This window comes from Pantherophis guttatus, chromosome 2 (genome assembly GCF_059756535.1).
Source record: "Pantherophis guttatus breed Tessera chromosome 2, ASM5975653v1, whole genome shotgun sequence".
NCBI lineage: Eukaryota > Metazoa > Chordata > Lepidosauria > Squamata > Colubridae > Pantherophis > Pantherophis guttatus.
Genome location: NC_142064.1, coordinates 849,312 through 867,759, shown reverse-complemented (window position 1 = coordinate 867,759; position 18,448 = coordinate 849,312). Strand labels below are relative to the sequence as shown.

Here is an 18,448-nt window from a genome sequence, read left to right as displayed (position 1 = left end):
GGGGGGTGATGTTACATTGTTTTGGGGAAACTTGGGGTTCAGCCTTCACTGCAGGTGCCCTAGTACTTTGGGAGATGTTTCTTGATGAACTTTGTGGCTTTTAAAGGCCTCAAATGCACCACTTCATATAATGCCCAAAGGTGCTTTTTCCAAAAGGCAACTGGACTTTCTTGGCTTTTTTCTTTGAAAACATTTCCCTTCTCATCCCAGAAGCTTCTTCACTTCTCTTCTTGGATGTGAAGTGTGAACCTAAACATTTTCAAAGGAAAAACTCGAGAAAGTTCAGTTGCAGGTTTTGGAAAAGCACTTTGGCGACAACCATGGCCTGGAGGGTTGAGAATGTCCAGAGCCTCTTAGGGAACACCTTATCCTGGCTAGAGATCTGTGCCCTTCCTGGTCCATGGACTCCCCCAACCCTCCTTGCCTCCATCCCTGGACAATAGGATCGGCTGCCTCGCTCTTCCCTGCCCCCAGGTAAGGAAGTCCAAAGTACCCCTCCCTAATTCGCAGCCAGGCCAAACACAAGGGCGAGGGGCCCCAGAAGGTGTGAGGAGCTGCAAGGGAAGGGGAGGCACCTTCGTTTGCAGGGCCCGCGGGGTCTTTTGCAGGCAGCCGGTGAGGGTCCTCCACCTTCTCCCCCAGTCCGGCCGTTGCGCCCGGCTCAGAGGCTTCCATCAGCTGCAAGGGAGCCGCTGGGGCGAACAGCGGGGAGGGGAGTTTCGGGCGAAGCCAGCCTGCCCCCTCCCCAGCTGGGGGTCCGCGGGGGCTGCCCCCAGGCAGGGCCGGTCAAGCTCTCCCGGGAGCGAAGCGGTCCGCCTTTAAGCCGCCCCGAGCGGCTCCCCGGCACCTGAATCCCATCTCCGGCCGTGGCAGCTGGGGCTCCTTAAGGCCAGCCAGCCAGCCGGCCGGCCCGGCCCCATTCCGCCTCGGCCGCGATGGAGCCCCTGCGGGGTCTGGCGGGCCAGGTGTGGGCCCTGCGGCGCTCCCTCCGCTTGCTGCTGGGGCTGCTGGTGCCCTGCCTGCTCCTGCTGCTCCTGCTCAGCGCGCTGCTCCTCCTGCGCTGGCGCCTCTGCCGGAGGGTGGGGGCCGGCCGGGGCCCCTCCACGCCCCCCCGCTTCCTCCCGGGGACTCCCAAGTCTGCCGTGCTCAGGCACGACCCGGGCGGCGGGATGGCCCGGCGGCAGCTCGCGCAGGCCGGGGGTGCAGCCCCGACGGGCCTCGCTGGCCCCCGGGCGCCCTGTTGCGGGAGGAGGGCGGCCGCGTCCTACCTGCCCGCCTCCAGCCCTCGGGAGAGAGGGGCGCCGCCCACAGCCGGCTCCTCCTCCAACGCCTTGGACAAGCACCCCGCCTTGGTGCCCCCCAACTCTCTTGCCACCTCCTCCGGCACTGGGGTAAGGAGGGGCCGTAGCCTGGGAACCGGAGCCTTTCGGATTTAATGGGCAGCGACTGCCCAGCCAGGCTTCCGCCTGCCATGCTGGGAGTAGAGGTGGGGGGGTGGGGCAAGCTCCCACTTAAATGGGGACTTTGCTTCCTCTCCAACTTCAGGGACCGAACTCACTGATGGGGCAATAAACTAATCCAGCTGGAAGCATTGAGCCACCCCCAAAGGCAGCTCCACCTCCGCCTCCTTCAAGGCCAGGCTCCGGATGGCCAACAGGAAGGGAAAGCTGGGAATTGGTCAAGTTTTCCCTGGTTGGCTCTTTCGCCCGCTTGTTCCTGGCCAAAAGGGGGCCAGCAAAAGGGTCTTGGTGAGAGTGGGAACTCTGGCAACTCCCTCCCCTCTCCGTAGGGTGTCCTGGAGAGGGTCTTCTCCTGCTGCCACACCAGCACCCAGAGGAAGCCCCGTACCTGCAGCAGGGTGGCACCGGGCACCCATTCCAGCACAGGGCCTTTTGAGTTTGGCAGCAGCATCCAGCCCGGGGACAGGAGGGCCCACCTCAACTCGGCCAACTTTACGGCCTCGCAAGGGCCCGGCCTCGACTCGGACTTTGGCGCCAGTGCTGGTGAGTGGGGGCCAAGAGGGGCCAAAGTGGGTTGGAGGGTTTTTTTTTTTTTTTAATTTGATTTATATGCCGCCCTTCTCTGGAGACTCAGGGCGGCTTACAATGCGTTAAGCAATAGCCTTCATCCTTTTGTATATTTATACAAAGTCAGTTTATTGCCCCCACAAACTGGGTCCTCAATTTACCTACCTTAGAAAGGATGGAAGGCTGAGTCAACCTTGAGCCTTGGAGAGATTCAAACCTGCAGTAATTGCAGGCAGCTGTGTTAATGACAGGGTGCTCTAGACCACTGTGCTATCAAGGCTCCTGGCATCCAAGTGCCTCAAGGCAGCGGAAGAATTGGAAAGGAATGGGGGGGGGGGGCTGCAATGTCACAGGTCATGCCCAGAGGAGGGCCCTCCTGGAGGAGATGGCTGTGTTGAGCCAGGGGTGACCGAGTGCCACCTTTTCCAGTAATGAAGGGCCCCTGAAGGGAGAGGCAGAGGGAAACGAGGGAAACTTCTGAGATCCAGAGCAACACAGTCATGGAACAGGCTGTTCCAAGGGCTTGAAGAAGGGGCCACAAGGCCGAAGCCCCTCAGCCTGTGCCAAGGAATCATAGTAGATATACTGGTAGGGCTTCAACAGCTAGTGACCGAGCAATCTGAGGCCCTGCCCCAGTCTACATTCCACCCTGCAGGTCATATCCCAGTCTGGGTGGGGGGAAGGGTCAGGTAGTCCTTTCTGGAGACCAACCAAGCTTCCTTCCTGCAAACCTGGCTCCTGCAATTCACTTGGGGGGCGGGGAGAGAAGCCGGTTTCTCCACTCGCCTCTTCTGAGATTTTTTTTTTTTTTTTTGCTTCAACCGTCCCCTGAATCATGTACTGATCCCTGGATGGAGATCTCCAGACAGGTGGCCCCTGTTTGCACAACACTCTGGCTCCTGAATTAGCAGCTTAGCTTGGCATGCTGTGCCACCTGCAGGTCATTCCCCAGCTGGGCTGGGGAAAGGATCAGGTGGGCCCAATAAACGCATTCAATTTTGTAGCTACTAAGATTGCTGGACAAGCAGGCACAAAAACAGCCAGGGAAGGGATTGAAGCCCCCTCAGCAGTCAATAGGAGTGCTGATTTACCCCCAGCCAATCAAGTACTCAGAAGGCGAAGCAGCACAAATGACAGCTAATTTAAAAGCCAGCTATCAACACACCCCAATCAACATCTAAAAAGCAACAGGCTTTTTACAACAGGCACTGTAAGTATCACACTCTGCTAGAGAGACGGTCCCTGAAGATGGGCTCCAGAACGAGTCCGGAAGCTCAGAAGACAAAACGTCTGGTCCCGGTGACCGACCCAGATTGGACCCTGCAACATTATCCTGGGACAGGTAGATTCGCCTCCATTCATGTGCACCGAGGGTCAGCTGAGTGGCCAGTGTGCATGAGGGTCATCACATCTAAGCATGGCCTAAGATGTCATGTGACCCCCACAGACTAAATTGCCACCATATTTGAAGGGAGAATTCTTAGGTCAGATTCTCCAGGGGTCCAAAAGAGAGAGAGGACCTCTTCTCACAAAGCCCTTGTCCCAACCTACCATCCCCGACCTCATTGGCCTCTGCCAGGCCAGAGAGGCAGCAAGAGGCATGACAGAGGTTGATCATGCCATCCTTGTTCAGAAAGGGTTCCTGAGCTGCCAAGGTTGGCCATGGGTGGTCTATTTGGATACTGCAAAGGCAATACACAACCCTTTTGGAACTAAGTTGGGCACATTGTGAAGACCAAGTCGATATCTCAACCTTATCAACTTTAAGATACTCCCAGAATTGTCCACACATCTTAAAGTTGACAAGGTTGAGAAATGCTGGCTTAGAAGGTTGGCTGATGGTCTTGATGGCATTACCAGACCAACCCAACTGCCGTGGTTGGAAGATCTCCTTGACTTTCTTCCCTAAGACAGTCCCCCCAAGGATGTTTGAGCTGTGATGACCACAACCTGGTCTTCCGAGCTAGTAATTCTTCGGACATTTCGAAGGCGGCCGCCTTCCTCGGCTTCAGCTGAAGGACGTGATTGCTTCTGACACCAAACCTCTTTAAGCTCCTGACAGATCTACCAACACTCAACCAGATCGTCTTCCGCTAGAGAGGGAGAGGGGTGATTAATGAAGAGGGATGAGACATAAGGAGGGTGGGTTGTGTGTGTTTTTTAAAACATCTCTGTAGTACTCAACTCTGCCAACAAATACGTAATCTGGATACGAGTATGGAAAAGGCTCCTTGGGCACCCTTGGATTCTTCCAGATCGCCAGCTGAGCAGAAAAGTGAGAGCTAAAACAAGGCAGACTCGGAGGGGCAACCAGCCCCCTTCTTTCCTCCTTGCACGGCTCTCGCTGAAGTGTCTCTTGGGCTCTTTTCTGTATTTCTTTCCCTCCTCGTTGTAGTTCTGCAAACCTCCCCCGCGCATCGCTAGCACGTTTTGCCCACATAAAGGTTTCCTATTTAGGGGATAACGTAGAATCACGTAGGTTGATATATAACGAGACTCCTGGCAGGATCTCTTGATAACGTGGCAGCTTCTCTCTCTCTCTCTGTGCAGGCGTTTCTGTCCGGATCTTGTCAACCGACAGCGAAGGCAGCCCCAACACACCTGTTGTGCATCGCCAACAAGCCGAGCACTTTGAGTGGGACTACTACGACCCCAGCTACAAGAGGAAAGCTCAGCTGCATCATTCCCTGCCTCCCATCTGCAGCAAGCAGTACTGGCTGTAAGCTAGGAGAGTCCACAAGTTACCTTTGCCGCACTTTATGCGTGTGTGCAGGAGAGAGGTGGCTTGTTGGGATTTACTGTGAGGAATTTTAGTTGTGGTCTTTCTCTTTGGCTTGCACTCTGCTTATTGGGAGAGATTTCCTGTTTCGGCTGAATGTCTCTCCCATGGAATATTTTCACATTGCAAAAAGCTTCACTTACCCTTATCTGCACCTGTATACCAGGGGTCTCCAACCTTGGTGACTTTAAGCCTTGTGGACTTCAACTCCCAGAATTCCCCAGCTCTGGGAGTTGAAGTCCACAAGGCTTAAAGTCGCCAAGGTTGGAGACCCCTGCTTTATACAATACTTCTGTGCCCAAATACGAATCTTTTCAGCACCCCCCCCCCCGTGTGGGGCTGCCCACTTCATTCCTCACAGTCTGTTTCCGCAGCCCTTTCAAGCACAAGACCCCCACTGACACGCTAGGTAGCCCTGAACAAAAAACCTAGTTAGAATGCCACCAGTCTAATCTCAATAACCCAAAGGGATTTAACACCTGACCAGGGAGAGAGAGAGAGACGGTCAACCTCACAGGTGCTCATTCTGCACATCAGCACAAAGCATGGGATGCAAGGAGAGAGACCTGGTGGGATACAAACCTTGATGGCAACACGTGATGCCTGATTTTATATAGTGTTTATTAAAGATACTGAACTTTTTCTCTTCCGTTTCTTTTTAAATGTGTATGAAAGCAGAGGCTGAGCTGATGTAACCTCTGTGCCTGGTCTTCCTGGGTGTGCATAAGACACCTGGCCACAAAATAGCTGTGTTAAAACAAAGGTAGATGCATTAAGGAGAATGCAGTAAGGATGCAAGAATGAAAGTTGCCAGTGATTGTTCAGAAGATGGGAGAGTGTGACCGGCGCCTCCTAATTTCTTGAACTATCTTGTCAAATTTATATGTTTTAGTGTAGGGTTCTCCCAACGGGTTGGCTAAATCAATACCACCGTTTTCAATCTAGCTTTTCCTCTCCTAGCAAACTCTGTGTAAAAGGAGAAAACATGCTAGGGCTCTCAATTTGAGGTTGAAAGGGAAAGATTGCAACCTTTAAAAGCAGGCCATCAAATAAGAATGTTAAAAGAAATGCTGAACACATACATTGCAGGTGGTTCAAATACTCTTTGACAGCTGAACTGCAACTGAACACCTGAATGTTTGCAGAGTTACTTTGATGTCCCTCTGCACTATAAATATTTTCCAAGTGAACTGAATTAAAAACCCAGGAAACACTGAAAGCATTTTGGCAAAATCTTTGCCCTTCATTTGAATTTTGGCAAGCTTCGTTATCTCAAAAAAGGGCTCCTATTCCTGGAAGCATACACATCGATCCTGCGAGCAAAAACACTGCACAACAAGAAAACATACGCGGCTTTGGCAAAGTGAGGGAAGATGGTGCACTAAATGGAGCCGCTATCCAAAATGCTCACATCAGCATCTAAATTGCACAAATTGTGTCATTCAATGACCTTCCATTCTGAATGATCCCAGCCCATTTTCTGAGTTTTCCAGAGGGAAGAGCTGGCTTTTTTCACTCATCATGTCAAGCTATTGTTTATCCATGGCCTGTACAGCATAAATACAAGTTACAGTGGGCCGAGCTCAGAACAAGCCATATGATATCCTAGCACGTGTGAACTGAGCTGTAACTTATCTGCCAAAACCTCATGTGCCCTTAAGACACTCGTGGTAAGAGCAATCCCTTACTTCAGGAATGGTCTTCAGCTCCTTAACCAACCCTGTACCTTTCAGGCAGGGGATGCACCCCCTTTATTACCGTTATTTCGGCAATCCGGATCTCACATCGCTACATTTGGTTAGGAAAGACATAAGAGTTCAGCCAGTTTAAATCATGGATGGCTTAGTTTTTTAGTGTGAAGCCAGCCTGTGTGGTATAGACAATATAGTCCCATTGGGCCATGCCTAGAACTTCCTTGCACCCCAAACACATTTTCTACACCAGTTTTCCCAGAGGGGAAATCAGAAGTTAAAACGGCAACTGGCTCCCGGAGATGACCCGAGCCTTTTGGTTAAGAGGTCTGCAAAAGGTCCTCTTTCCCAGAGACACAGGCAGCCAATCAGCACTGGAAAGAAGGGAGGGGGGGGCTGGATGGGAACTAGGGTCCCTATCCCTGAACTTATTTCAATCTAGACACAATGTTGATTGCAACCAACGTCAGCGTCTGACTTGGATTGGCTGAAGATGTTTAGCCAACCGATAGCTAGAGAGGCTGTTGATTCAAAATATCCAGGGTTCTGCTGAAGAAGCCATGGCCAAATAGCGGGGAAGGCTGGCCTCTTGGCTGAAGCCATGATGTGGATGCTCACCCAAGGCAAAGGAAACGGACAGGAGCCCTGCTTCGAGAGGGGGGAGGGGCAGGTAGAAAGGTTGGCTATAAATCAAAGGCATAAAACAACGAACCCAAATCCCACAAAGGGGCTTGCAAACCAGTGTTCACCGCTTCTCCTGACCGATGAGTTCATGGTTCAAGCCATGGTTCAGGCAGGGAGAAGCCTGATGTATGGAAGGCGTCTTGGTGAGGGGATTAGAAGACAACCCTTCACAGGGGGCTAGAGCTGCCCTTCAGTTTACAGGCTTTGACTGGGTTTGGTAGAAAAGGAAAAAAGCCCTTCTTCAGGATTGGAAAGCTGGAGTGCAAACTTCCTGCCCTGCAGCCATCTCCCTCTGTATAGTGCAAGGCTCCGAAGCCGAAGGAAAAGGGGTAAGAGCTCAGATCCACTTTAGATTTCTTCAGAAAAATAAATTATAAATACAAATAAAAACACCGAGCGCCCTTAACAGAGTTACTGAAATTGGGATAATTGGCCTGTGGGTGGAATGCATCCACTGACTGACAAAGGGTGAACACAAAAAGAAGAATGTAAATCGGGAGATAATGAGAGGGGCAGCCCCTCCGTCATGGTATTAATTGCACCCGGCTCCTGCTCGAGCTGCGTTCCGTGAAGCTCCAGCCTTTTCCAAGTACTCCAGCATTAAAAAGGGTTTTGTGTGAAGACTATTAAGCTCACTTAGTCACATCCTACATTGAACGTTTTGTGATTCTGTGCTTTGGAGGGTACACACCACTGGAAGCGTCTTCTATTCAAGCTCTCCCAGAACATTTAATTTCTCCACAAGTGGCCTTGTGAATCACGCTTCAAGTCAGTAACAAGCCAGCATTGGGATGAAGGCTAACGAAAGTTAGTTGATGGCTCGGTGGCCTCCGGAGGAAGAGCCCAGATCTCCGTTGGCCTCAATGGATGGTGCGGTGTGAGCTGCTCGGTCAAAGCTCTCTTGTCAGAGCTTCACCCAGAGTGAAAGGAGGAGGCCCGATGAGGCCAGTGAGATTCACATAAACACTAAGCCGCATGGACCCCTAAGGGTGCTTTGTCCAAAAGGCAGCCGGGTTTTCTTTTGTTCTTTGAAGACGTTTCTTCGGTTCTTAACTCTGGTTGGGAAGCGAAATGTCCTCAAGGGGAAAGTCCAGCTGCCTTCTGGAAAAGCTCCTTTGGGGCAACCCTGACCTGGCAGGCTGAGACTCTCCAGAGACCACCAGCAGGGACCCAAGGCAGGCAGGAAGGAAGCAGCCAGTGGAGCCCAGCAGGAAGGCAGGAGGAAGAGGCGGCTGGCCCAGCAGAGGAAGGCTGAAGCCGAAGCCACGCAGCCACGTCCTGCCCCTCTGCTGAAGGCATGACTGGAGGAACTGGGTGGCCTCTGAGGAAGAGCCACCCGGAGTCTCTTTCCATCTTCCCCAGGGAGACGAGAAATGCCGAAGGAGTTTAATCGGGAACAAAGGCACATTTAGGCCAGCTTGAAGTTATGGGACTTTTTTATTTTTGTGGGTTTTTATTAATTTTTTTTTACAGGCTATTGTTGTACCCGTTGCTAAAGCTGCTGATTCTGCCATAAAACTAGAACAGAAAATTTCCCAGAAGTCAATTCCCCTCCTCCTCCTCCTCCTCCTCCTCCTCCTCCTCCTCCTCCTCCTCCTCCACTGCTTGCCTACCTCCCAACCAACCAACCAAACCAGGCAACCAACTGCCTGACATTGACAGCAGGCTCAGCGGAGAGAGCCTGAGACGCAGCTACATGAGTCTGACCGAGGAATGAAGAAGCCAGGAGTCCACTGGCCGTTAGGACTGCCCTGTACAACGTGGCCTGTTCTGGAGTTTGGTCCACTCTGGCCGCAGCTTAACCATAGAGATCGTCATCGTTGTCTTCACTGTAAACGTTGCCTCCGCCGCTGCCTCCGGTGCCCTGGCTTGGCCCAGCACCACCTTGGTTACCTGATGGGAATCTGCCAGGAGAAGCACAGCGGGGGGGGAAGCAGGTGAGGAGCCAGAATAACAACTGGACAGAGGTGGGGAGCCACCTTAACGGAAGTTGGATGCCAACATCTGGAAAGCCAAAAGGGAACCCCCCCCCCCCCTTTACAGGCCAGAATCTCCTGCCGCAGACTAACTGCAGAGAGCCCCAGACAGGGGAGGCAGCCAATGTAGGAACGGCCTTTCTGATTTATTTATTTCTTAAATTTCTTCCAGCTTAGCTGTTCTTGTTTTCATACAACCTCTTCATTCTGCGTAGACAACAAAGAACGAGGGGCATCTCCAGATGCAATTAGAGATCTGGACAGAACCTGGGAGCACTGAACTGGGAGATGGTGAGAGGAGGAGAACACCAGTTGGGTGTGTGGACTAAGCAGTCAGACTAGGACTGGGACGAGCCAGGCTCAGGGACCCCCTCGGTTATGGGGGACACCAAGAGGGTTTGGGTCAGGAAACAAGTTTATTTCACTCAACTCTTTTAGCAAAAACTGGGAGAGGGAGCATCAGGCACACTACCCGGAGAATATGCAAGAGAGAAATATGGAGAAGCAGATGAGCAGCTCCTCTTGGCTCCACAGGCCCTTTGCCAGAGGAGAACCTCACCTGACTGTTTGTGGAAGTCATGGATGCCCAGATAGGGAAGCAGATACTCCAGGCATCCACAAAGACGATTACCTGCCGACCGACAGTGCTGAAAAGAAGGGGCAAGAGGGGAAAGGGCAAAAAAGACCCCTGGGCGTACCTGAAGCTGCCAAAGCCACGACTCTGCTGCAGAGTCTGTGCAAACATCTCGTATTTGCGGATGTCATTGTCGCTGACTGACCGGCGGGCAAAACGCATGGCTTCCTCGAAGTGATCCCGACGGATCTCGGGGACCGGGTCGTCCTCTTCGACCTCCTAAAGCAGAGCAACGGGTGTGGCCGTCAGCATCGGGGACTGGTGAAGGTCAACCCTTGGAGACCAGAGCCAGCCTCCCCCGGCTGCCCCTCCCCCAAGTGCCAGCTGCTCACCATGGCCGAGGGGTTGGTCTGCCTCTCCCGTTCCCGCCTGATCTCACTCTCGATTGACTCGCGGATGGCCAGCTTGCAAGCCCGCTGGCAAATCTCCGTAAGGTCAGCTCCCGAGAAGCCGTTGGTCATTTTTGCCAGGAACTCCAGATCCACGTCCTGAGAAGCAAGGAAAATTCCACGTATGGCATGTGCCCTTCAAATCCTCACTGGCAGCTGGCTTTCATTCACCCGCCTCATGAACAAGAAACACAACTCCGGGGGAAATTAGGAAAATTTAAGCAATAATAGCTGCAACTGTAGGAGACCCAGAACATATTTTAACAATCTCTTTTCTAAAGCGGGGAGCAACAGGGAGCTGAAAGTCTTCCAGCAGCAGTGGGCCTGGCTCGACTCTCAGATTCTACCAACAGAGTGTAAAAGAGGAGAGAGCTACCAGGGCCTCCTTCCCCTGAACTCCCTCTGGCCAGCTGGCTGCAGCTCAGGAGCCTCTCCAAAGATTTTGCCTTCTAAAGGGCTCCAGGATTCCCATTTGCCGACTGCTCCTCACATCAAGCTACAACCAAGGTCCGTGTTGGGCTCAAGCTCAGAGAAGGGAACAACCAGGAACGCTGCCTGCCTTTTCTGAATCCTCAAAGGATTGTGTCATTCCCCTGAATAGGTATTAAAACCAATCAGGGCCCAAAATTAAACAACACAGACAGGAAGAGGACCAGGGGAGACAGGATAGTAGTGGTCCAATATTTGAAGGGCGGCCAGAGAAGAGGGTGGGCGGGTCAAGCTATTTTCCAAAGCCCCTGAAGGCCAGACAAGGAACAATGGATGGAAACTGAACAAGGAGAGATTCAACCTGGGAATAAGGAGACATTTTCTGAGAGTGAGAACAATCAACCCATGGAACAGGAGTTGCCTTTGGAAGTTGTGGTTGCTGCATCCCTGGAGGCTTTCAAGAAGAGACTGGACTGCCATCTGTCAGAAATGGGGTAGGGTCTCCTGATTGGGCGGGGGGTGGACTAGATGACCTACAAGGTCCCTTCCAGTTCTATTAATCTGTAATCTGGATGCCAGTCTTCTCTCTCTCTCTCCCCCTCCCTCATATACACACATGCACGCACACTCTCTTGTATCCAAACTTGCCTTGGCCACAGGTGATTTCCGCAGGTTGGCCTTGAGGATGGCCACACGAGATTTCTCATCAGGCAGAGGAATGTAGATGAGCTGGTCCAGGCGCCCAGGGCGCAGGATAGCCGGATCAATGATGTCTGGCCGGTTGGTGGCGCCAATGATGAAGACGTTCTTCTTGGTCGACATGCCATCCATCTCTGTGAGGATCTGGTTGATCACTCGGTCGGCGGCACCACCGCCATCGCCAATGTTCCCCCCACGGGCCTTCGCAATGGAATCCAGCTCATCGAAGAACAGCACACAGGGAGCTGCTTGGCGGGCCTGCCGAGGGAAGGACACCGCGTCAGTCGCCAAGGCACCAGAGGCTATTCTAGCCTCGGTGCTGCTACAGGCTGGTTGCGCATTGCCCCGGGCACCCAAGGGCTCCTGGCAACTGTTATCACTGTTAGTGTTCAGGGCCCACAAGCTCCAGGTCCTGCTCTTGTGTTAGTTCTCTCGCTCTTATCCCTAAAGCCTCCAGGGCTCGGAAACTGATGGCCAGTTTCAGAATTTCCAGATTCCCTGCAAATGTCTGATACCTCCCTACGTTCATCAGAGCAAATGTGGTGCCCCTACGTCAGAGAGGCCCTAGAGAGGCAGTAGTGCAGGCACAAAGATGGTATATTGGACTTTTCAGTTTCCAAAAACAAAGGTAGAACAATGATTTAAATGTTGCACAGAACTCCCAAGGATTTGGGAGGGGAAGGGGATTAATTATTTTGTTAAAAAATCTACATCCTCTCATTTTTGCCTCAGGTGTGTTTTTTCCAGAGCACAAAACAACTCAAAAAAGAAATACATGGAGAGGCCTGGCCCCGAGAATCACCAAGAGTCGGACCAGACTGAACGGAGAATATTGTCATCGTCGTCATCATCATCGCCTCACCCACCCAACAGTCGCGTGTGGCCCCTGGAGAATGAAATGTCGCTGCCCTTTGGCTTAAGGCCCTGGCAAACGCGGTGTGATTGACTGTTCCCCAGAATGTGGAAAGATGAACAGCCAAAAGCTCTGAATCTGAGCACTGAGGCAATGAATCCTGCTTCAGAGGAGGAGGAGGAGGAGGAGGAACTGGGACTGTCTCCCTTGGCATGCTTGGAGAGACCGGGGCCGATGCTGTCCCAGGCCTCTCAGGCATTGGGGAGGTGGTCGACTTGAAAGGAGAGCTGCTTGCCCTCACAGACAAGGGAGGATCAGCTGCAGACAGGCAGTGGTGCTGATAGGCATCTGATCTCCTCTGATGAAGAACAGCTGCCTCCTCCACTGGATCCAAGGGCACGGAGAGTAGAGTGGAGGCAAGCTTAAAGGAGGGTTGCTCGGGAGGAGATCACCCTGCCCCTCCTCACAAGGAACACCTGGTGTGGGTTGCCTTAAGGAGAAGGCAGGGGAGTCTTAGACTCTTTGTTTCTGCCTTGCCTTTGCCTGGTAGACCCTGGCACTGGACCTCGCCCCAAGAGCATGCACCTTCTCTTTGGACTTCCTCCCAGCCTTTGCGAATTGGGCTTGGTTGCTTACTGGCTTGTGTTTGTGGGACTGAGGGTGGCTGCCTTCAGGGAAGTGTGGGGCGGAGCCTTACTGGCCATTGTAGGGCCGTCTGTTGGGGCAGCTAACAGGGCAATAAAGGACTCTATGGAAGGCCGCCTCTGCCTGGGCGACCCGGGACATAACACCAAGCCTCCCACTGAGAGCTGCAGGGGGTGGGGGGTGGAGAAGAGAAAGCAGGGACTCACCTTGTCAAAGATCTCGCGCACGTTGGCTTCTGACTCCCCAAACCACATGGTGAGCAGCTCTGGGCCCTTGATGGAGATGAAATTGGCCTGGCATTCATTGGCAATGGCTTTGGCTAGCAGGGTCTTTCCACAGCCAGGGGGGCCATAAAAGAGGACCCCTTTAGATGGGGTCATGCCAAACTTGAGGAATTTGTCAGGATGCTCCACTGGGTACTGGAGAAGGAATGGACTCAAAGTCAGCTCCGAGAGGAGACAATGTAGGAAAACAGGGAACGAGAACAACCTGGACGCAAAATCTGCCCCCGTCACCCACCGCTTCAGAGGGGATAAATTGGATCAAACCAAGGGCAGGAGGAGGGCTGGAACTAGCTCCAAATTATTATTTGTTTCAGCGTGAAAACGTATATGGCCACTCATCTCACGGAAAGTGACTCTGGAGGGCATGCAACCTCTCTCCTCCCTCCCGTCAGTGTGCAGATCTCGCTTCTGCTAATAATTGCAGCCATTATCAGCAAAAATCGCTTGCTACTGTCTCCAGCTCATGTTTACAACAAACAACTGGAGGTAGGTAATTTAAAAAGGAAGCAGGATGACTTTGACAAATGCTCTTAAAACAGCTTGATGGCAACTTTTTGGGCAAGGTGAGAGTATGCCAACTTAAAAGTTCACCTCACAGGGCCTGGCTGTGTTCCAAAGGGCTCTGAAACCCTGGCTTTCCCCCAGGCGTTAGGTCAGTGTGAGTGTGTGTGTGTGTGAATCCTGTGTGTGTAATTGTCTTTTATTTTTTGCATTTGTTCAAGACATTTGGGTTCTTAACTGCTTTTTTTATCTATATCACCACGTGTTGTTATAGAGTTGGGTGGCCTTATAAGGTCAACGTAAATCACCAAACAGGGGAATCTTAAATTTATATAAAGATTTCATAGTTGCTGGAAACAGAACCATTCAAAACATAGACTCACCAATCATTTTTAAATGGAGATTAATTTTTAAGAACACATGCGGCTTTTAACAGTCAAGAGAGGAATTCAGGCCATGCCCCCATGGTATCGGCTGCCACCTGCAGCTGGCAAGCACCTGAGGAAAAGGCCCAAGCAGCCTCACCTGAACCAGCTCCTGGAGTTCCCGCTTGACGTCTTCCAAGCCCCCGATGTCTTGCCAGGTCACCTGCGGGACTTCCACTACGGTCTCACGCAGTGCGGAGGGATTGCTCTGGCTTAGAGCCCACTGGGATTTGCAAAGGGACGAGAAGAGAGAGAAGGTGTTGCTACGTTTGATCGAGGCCATTTCTCCAGATTGAGAAAGGGAAGATGCACCCGCGGCTGCCTTACCCGGAAGTCATCCATGGTGACGGCCAGGGAGTTCATCACTTCGGCATCGATGGTCTCATCTTCAAGGTCAATCAGGTCCATCTTCTTCCGGATGGCCTGCAGTGCCGCCTCTGAACACAGCGCAGCCAAGTCAGCCCCCACATGGCCGTGGGTCTCATTGGCCACCTGAAGCAGAGGAGGAACACAAGTAAAGACCTGCTCCTGCTCTGAGGAAGGGGAATCCGGCTTCTACCACCAGGAGGAGCCCCACAGCAATGCCCAGGCCCGCTCAGCCCTCACTGACCCCGAGGTAACCAGCTAGGCGGCTTGAATCAGTCTCTGGTTTTGAACAATCCAATTCATCTAGATTTAGCCCTGTTTGAGCAGAGAAATCTGCTGTGTAAAATGTCAGGCTTCACCCAGTTTGAGAAAGCTCCGATTTTACTGGTCTTGTGCTCCCTCTTCTGGCTGTTTCCTTCCAATCTTCCAAGTCAGCTCCTGCTGAACTGTCTCATGCCTGCCACATCCCTTAACCCGCCTTTTCCATCTACGGATCTAGGTAAGAGGCAGGTCTGTGGGTCTTGGGGCAGGAGAGAGAAAGGGAGCTGAATGCAACTTAGAAAAACAGGGATTCATCAGGCTGGGAAACTGGCCAGTCTCAATTATGCTGTGGAACGCTCTCTGGCCGAGACGGCCCCTCCCTTTGAGCCACAATGCACAGCCCAAAACTATTCCCAGGCTAAATAACAGATGTTCTTTGTCCTTATAACCCTGAGGAAATTCATAACTAACACACAGCAACGGTTCCAGCACAGGATCTGTCAGGGTTCCAAGTAACACCCGCAACGAAAGGAAATGCCAAGGCTTGAGATTCCTCAATATGTGGCAGGCCTGAAGGCCCAAATGTAAAAGATGGTTTCCAGGTCTGACAGGACCAGTGCTAAGCTCCCAAGGGGGGTGGAGTGGGGGGATTTGGATAAGCAATAATCGCTTTTGGCGTAATTAGCAATTGACTAATGATATGATCGTGTTCTCCTTTCACGTCGTTCTGAGAGAAGCTGAGCCTGAGCAGCTGGAGCTGTAGTTGGCTGGGTGACTTGGCCAGTCGCTCTCATCAGCACAGCCCACCTCACAGGGTGGTTCTTATGGGGAAAATACGAGGAGGGAGGAGTATTAGATAAGTGGCAGGCATGATTGCTGTCTTGCGGAGGGAGGGAGGGAGGGAGGGAGGAAGAGAAAGAAAGGAAGAAATAAAAAGGAGGGAAAGAGGGAGGAAAACAATAATGACTTTAAATGGACCTACCTCACATTTTGAAATGATTTTTTTTATCGCTGTCATCATGACCTGCTACTAACTTTATATCACATTTCCTAATTATAATTTTAAAAAAGCCAAACCCACCTGCTCCAGATCAACATCATCAGCCAGCTTCATGTTCTTGGTGTGGATCTGCAAGATCTCCAGGCGGCCAGTAGCGTCGGGGATGCCGATGTCCACCTCCCGGTCAAAGCGGCCTGCAGTGGACCAAGAGTAAGCGTCACCTTTCCGTCTCCCTAGAGAGGCCCTAGCCCTCTGCAGCATCCGAGGGCTCGGGCCAGGCTCAGCTGAGGCTCAGCACTGTCCTCTCGGCAAGCAAGTGGGGGGACCAAAGTTTTACAGCCTTTTTGGGGGTAGCTCCACCCCCACCCCCACTCAGGAACGCAGACAGAAAGAAAACTCGGCTCAGCTGGTGCCTCCCATGCTGGACCGTGGCAGGCTATAATCTTTGTTTTGTGCCCACTGTGGCAAACAGCCTCCAAGCAGCTCTCTCTGCCCATTTGCTGCCACTGGCAATCTAGGTTTTGCTGCTGGTGTGACCACTGACTAGCAGCTGATGCTCCTGGGCTTCTTCTCAAGGCTGTGAGTCTTATGCCACTTGCGGCCTCCATGCCCTGCAGGACAGTCACTCTGCAGTTGGAGAGTTTGTGGCCCCTTCCAACCTGGCGCCCTGGCACAACGGGCCGGGGGGGGGGGAGGGTGCATACAGTTGACCTGGTCTTCCCTTTTGAGTGGAGACGAGGTGTGATCTGGGCATTAACCCCTGACCTTTGCCTTGACCGGATCGCTTCCTTGTCAAAATGCAGCTCGTGGCAGTCTTGGGCCACTGCAATCTATTGTTGACATTTCTGGATGACATCACTGTCCCTTTTCTATTCTTTTGAACTTAATCTGCTCCGACGCTCTGCCTTCCCAGCCTCTGTGAGGAATGAGGGGAGCTATAAATGCCACAAGATTCAGAAATCCTAGTCGCAAAGGGTAGTGTGGATAGGACTGAAGAGGTCAGAAATGGAACAAACCCTTTCTATCCTTCCAGAGCACAGGCCCTGCGCGGCTACATGAAGAAGAAAAAGCAGGTTAAAAGACTCACAATGGCGGTACATCCACTTGTGGTGAGGTTCCCTGGCAAAGCAAACCTCCACCTGCTGGCTTGGCTGCTCAGTGGCTCACCACCCCCACCGACCCCCCCTAGCATGTGACAAGGGGCCGGGTCACTTGCTGCATCCGGGTAAAATGGGACTTTAGACTATAAGTAGTCCTGGACTTACAGCAGCTCATTTAGTGACAAAGTTACAATGGCACTGAAAAAAGTGATTTATGACCGTTTTTCACACTTACAACCATTGTAGTCACGGTCACAAGATCAAAACCATTGTGGGCGCTTGGCAAATGGCCTCCACGGGTGACGGCTGCCCTGCCCTGCCCTGCCCTGCCCTGCCCTGCCCTGCCCTGCCCTGCCCTGCCCTGCCCTGCCCTGCGGTCACCTGACCACCATCTGTAGCCTTCCCAGCTGGCTTCCCACAAGGAAAGTCAATAGGGAAAACCAGATTTGCTTAACGACTGCATGATTCACTTAATGACCACAATGATTTGTTTAACAACTGTGGCAAGGTAGGTTGTAAAATGAGGCAAAACTCACTTAATAACAGTCTTGCTCAGCAGTGGAAATTGTGATCATAAATATTTGGGGGGGGGATTCGTATTTTAATATTTTGTATAAAATAAATTGAAATCAAAAGTAAACGGTTGGTAAATTAGTGTTTGCCAAGAGGTCAAAGGCAACACCCCTCCCCCATTTTGGTACGGGGCAACTGGGGCCCCTGAAGCGCCCAATGCCTGGCCCTCAGGCGGAGAGGCCGCTTTAGATGCAACCTCCCCAACAAGGGCTAGAAACCTGAGGAGGAGGTGGAAGAACTGGAAGAAAGGACCGCCTATGGACACCCGAGCAGGGTCTCCCTCTCCAACTGTCCCCCAGTCCCCTATTCAAGGAGGTAATAAAAATTAGTTTAGCTAAACTAAATTAGAATTCTAAATTTATGTGTGGTTTTTTTCCCCCTTCCATCTTCCTTTTCCAATAAAGTTCTTTTTATACCTAGCGATTTGGCTTCCCTGGTTTTATAAGGGGGATTTCACATCTTCCATTTCTGGGCCTCTGGTAGGACAATCCCAAGCTGCTCCCTGCTTTTCCCCCCCCCCAGGGCTGGGCTGAAGGGAAACCACCTGGGTGAAGAGTAAAAAAAAAAAAACCCAGCTGACTAAAGGGAGCCATCTTCTCCCAAGGAACCCACGAAAAGGGGTCTGTCAGGGAGACTTCCAAGGACTCCTTCCAGCTCAGAAGAGCCACATAGTATTAACAATGGTTCGCTCTAAAATGCAAGGTGGTGTGTGTGTGAGGGGGGAGCGAGCCCAGCCGTTTCCTCAAGCACTGCTGGCAACCAGGAAGCATTTTGGAGAGTGTGTGTGTGCGTGCGTGCAATTGAAACAATTTCAAGGACACAAAAAGTAAGTGTTCAAAACCACAATTTTTCTTCTACATAACATGAGGATCCTGATTCAAATGTGCTTGGTCAAGCAGGCAGATTTTACTTCTCAGCGGCTCTTGATCCTTAAGCCCTGCCTTTGCCACTGAGAACCACGTATGCTTAAGATCAGATGAAACCCAGGCCTGGAAGAAATACCAATTTACTTATAGGCACATAGGAATACTAAGCCCCAGTAAGTAGAGTTATTTGTAATTAAACAAACTGCATGAACCAAAGTAGCATTCTCTTTCACCAGAATGCGACTCCTCCCTGCACATTATCAATT

The 18,448-nt window shown here is 51.9% G+C and overlaps 2 protein-coding genes across 3 annotated transcripts in view; one reads left to right on the top strand and one right to left on the bottom strand.

Moving 5' to 3' along the window:
- The first annotated feature begins 796 nt into the window (after positions 1-796).
- LOC117679707 (protein huluwa-like) lies at positions 797-5,448 on the top strand. The gene is made up of 3 exons (XM_087885444.1): positions 797-1,391; positions 1,790-2,003; positions 4,578-5,448. The coding sequence occupies exons 1-3, from the start codon at positions 936-938 to the stop codon at positions 4,748-4,750; spliced, it is 843 nt and encodes a 280-aa protein (XP_087741570.1). The 5' UTR covers positions 797-935; the 3' UTR covers positions 4,751-5,448.
- Positions 5,449-8,599: 3,151 nt separating this feature from the next.
- The window catches only part of VCP (valosin containing protein), a 28,285-nt gene continuing 18,436 nt past the window's right edge, over positions 8,600-18,448 (bottom strand). For both annotated transcript variants that reach the window (XM_034441928.2, XM_087885442.1), the window contains exons 10-17: positions 15,725-15,837; positions 14,344-14,508; positions 14,117-14,239; positions 13,013-13,225; positions 11,258-11,566; positions 10,124-10,279; positions 9,856-10,010; positions 8,600-9,085 (exon numbers count right to left, since the gene is read on the bottom strand). In XM_034441928.2, the coding sequence (XP_034297819.1) occupies positions 8,980-9,085; positions 9,856-10,010; positions 10,124-10,279; positions 11,258-11,566; positions 13,013-13,225; positions 14,117-14,239; positions 14,344-14,508; positions 15,725-15,837 (1,340 nt within the window). In that variant the 3' untranslated portion in view covers positions 8,600-8,979. The remainder of the gene's footprint in view (positions 9,086-9,855; positions 10,011-10,123; positions 10,280-11,257; positions 11,567-13,012; positions 13,226-14,116; positions 14,240-14,343; positions 14,509-15,724; positions 15,838-18,448) is intronic.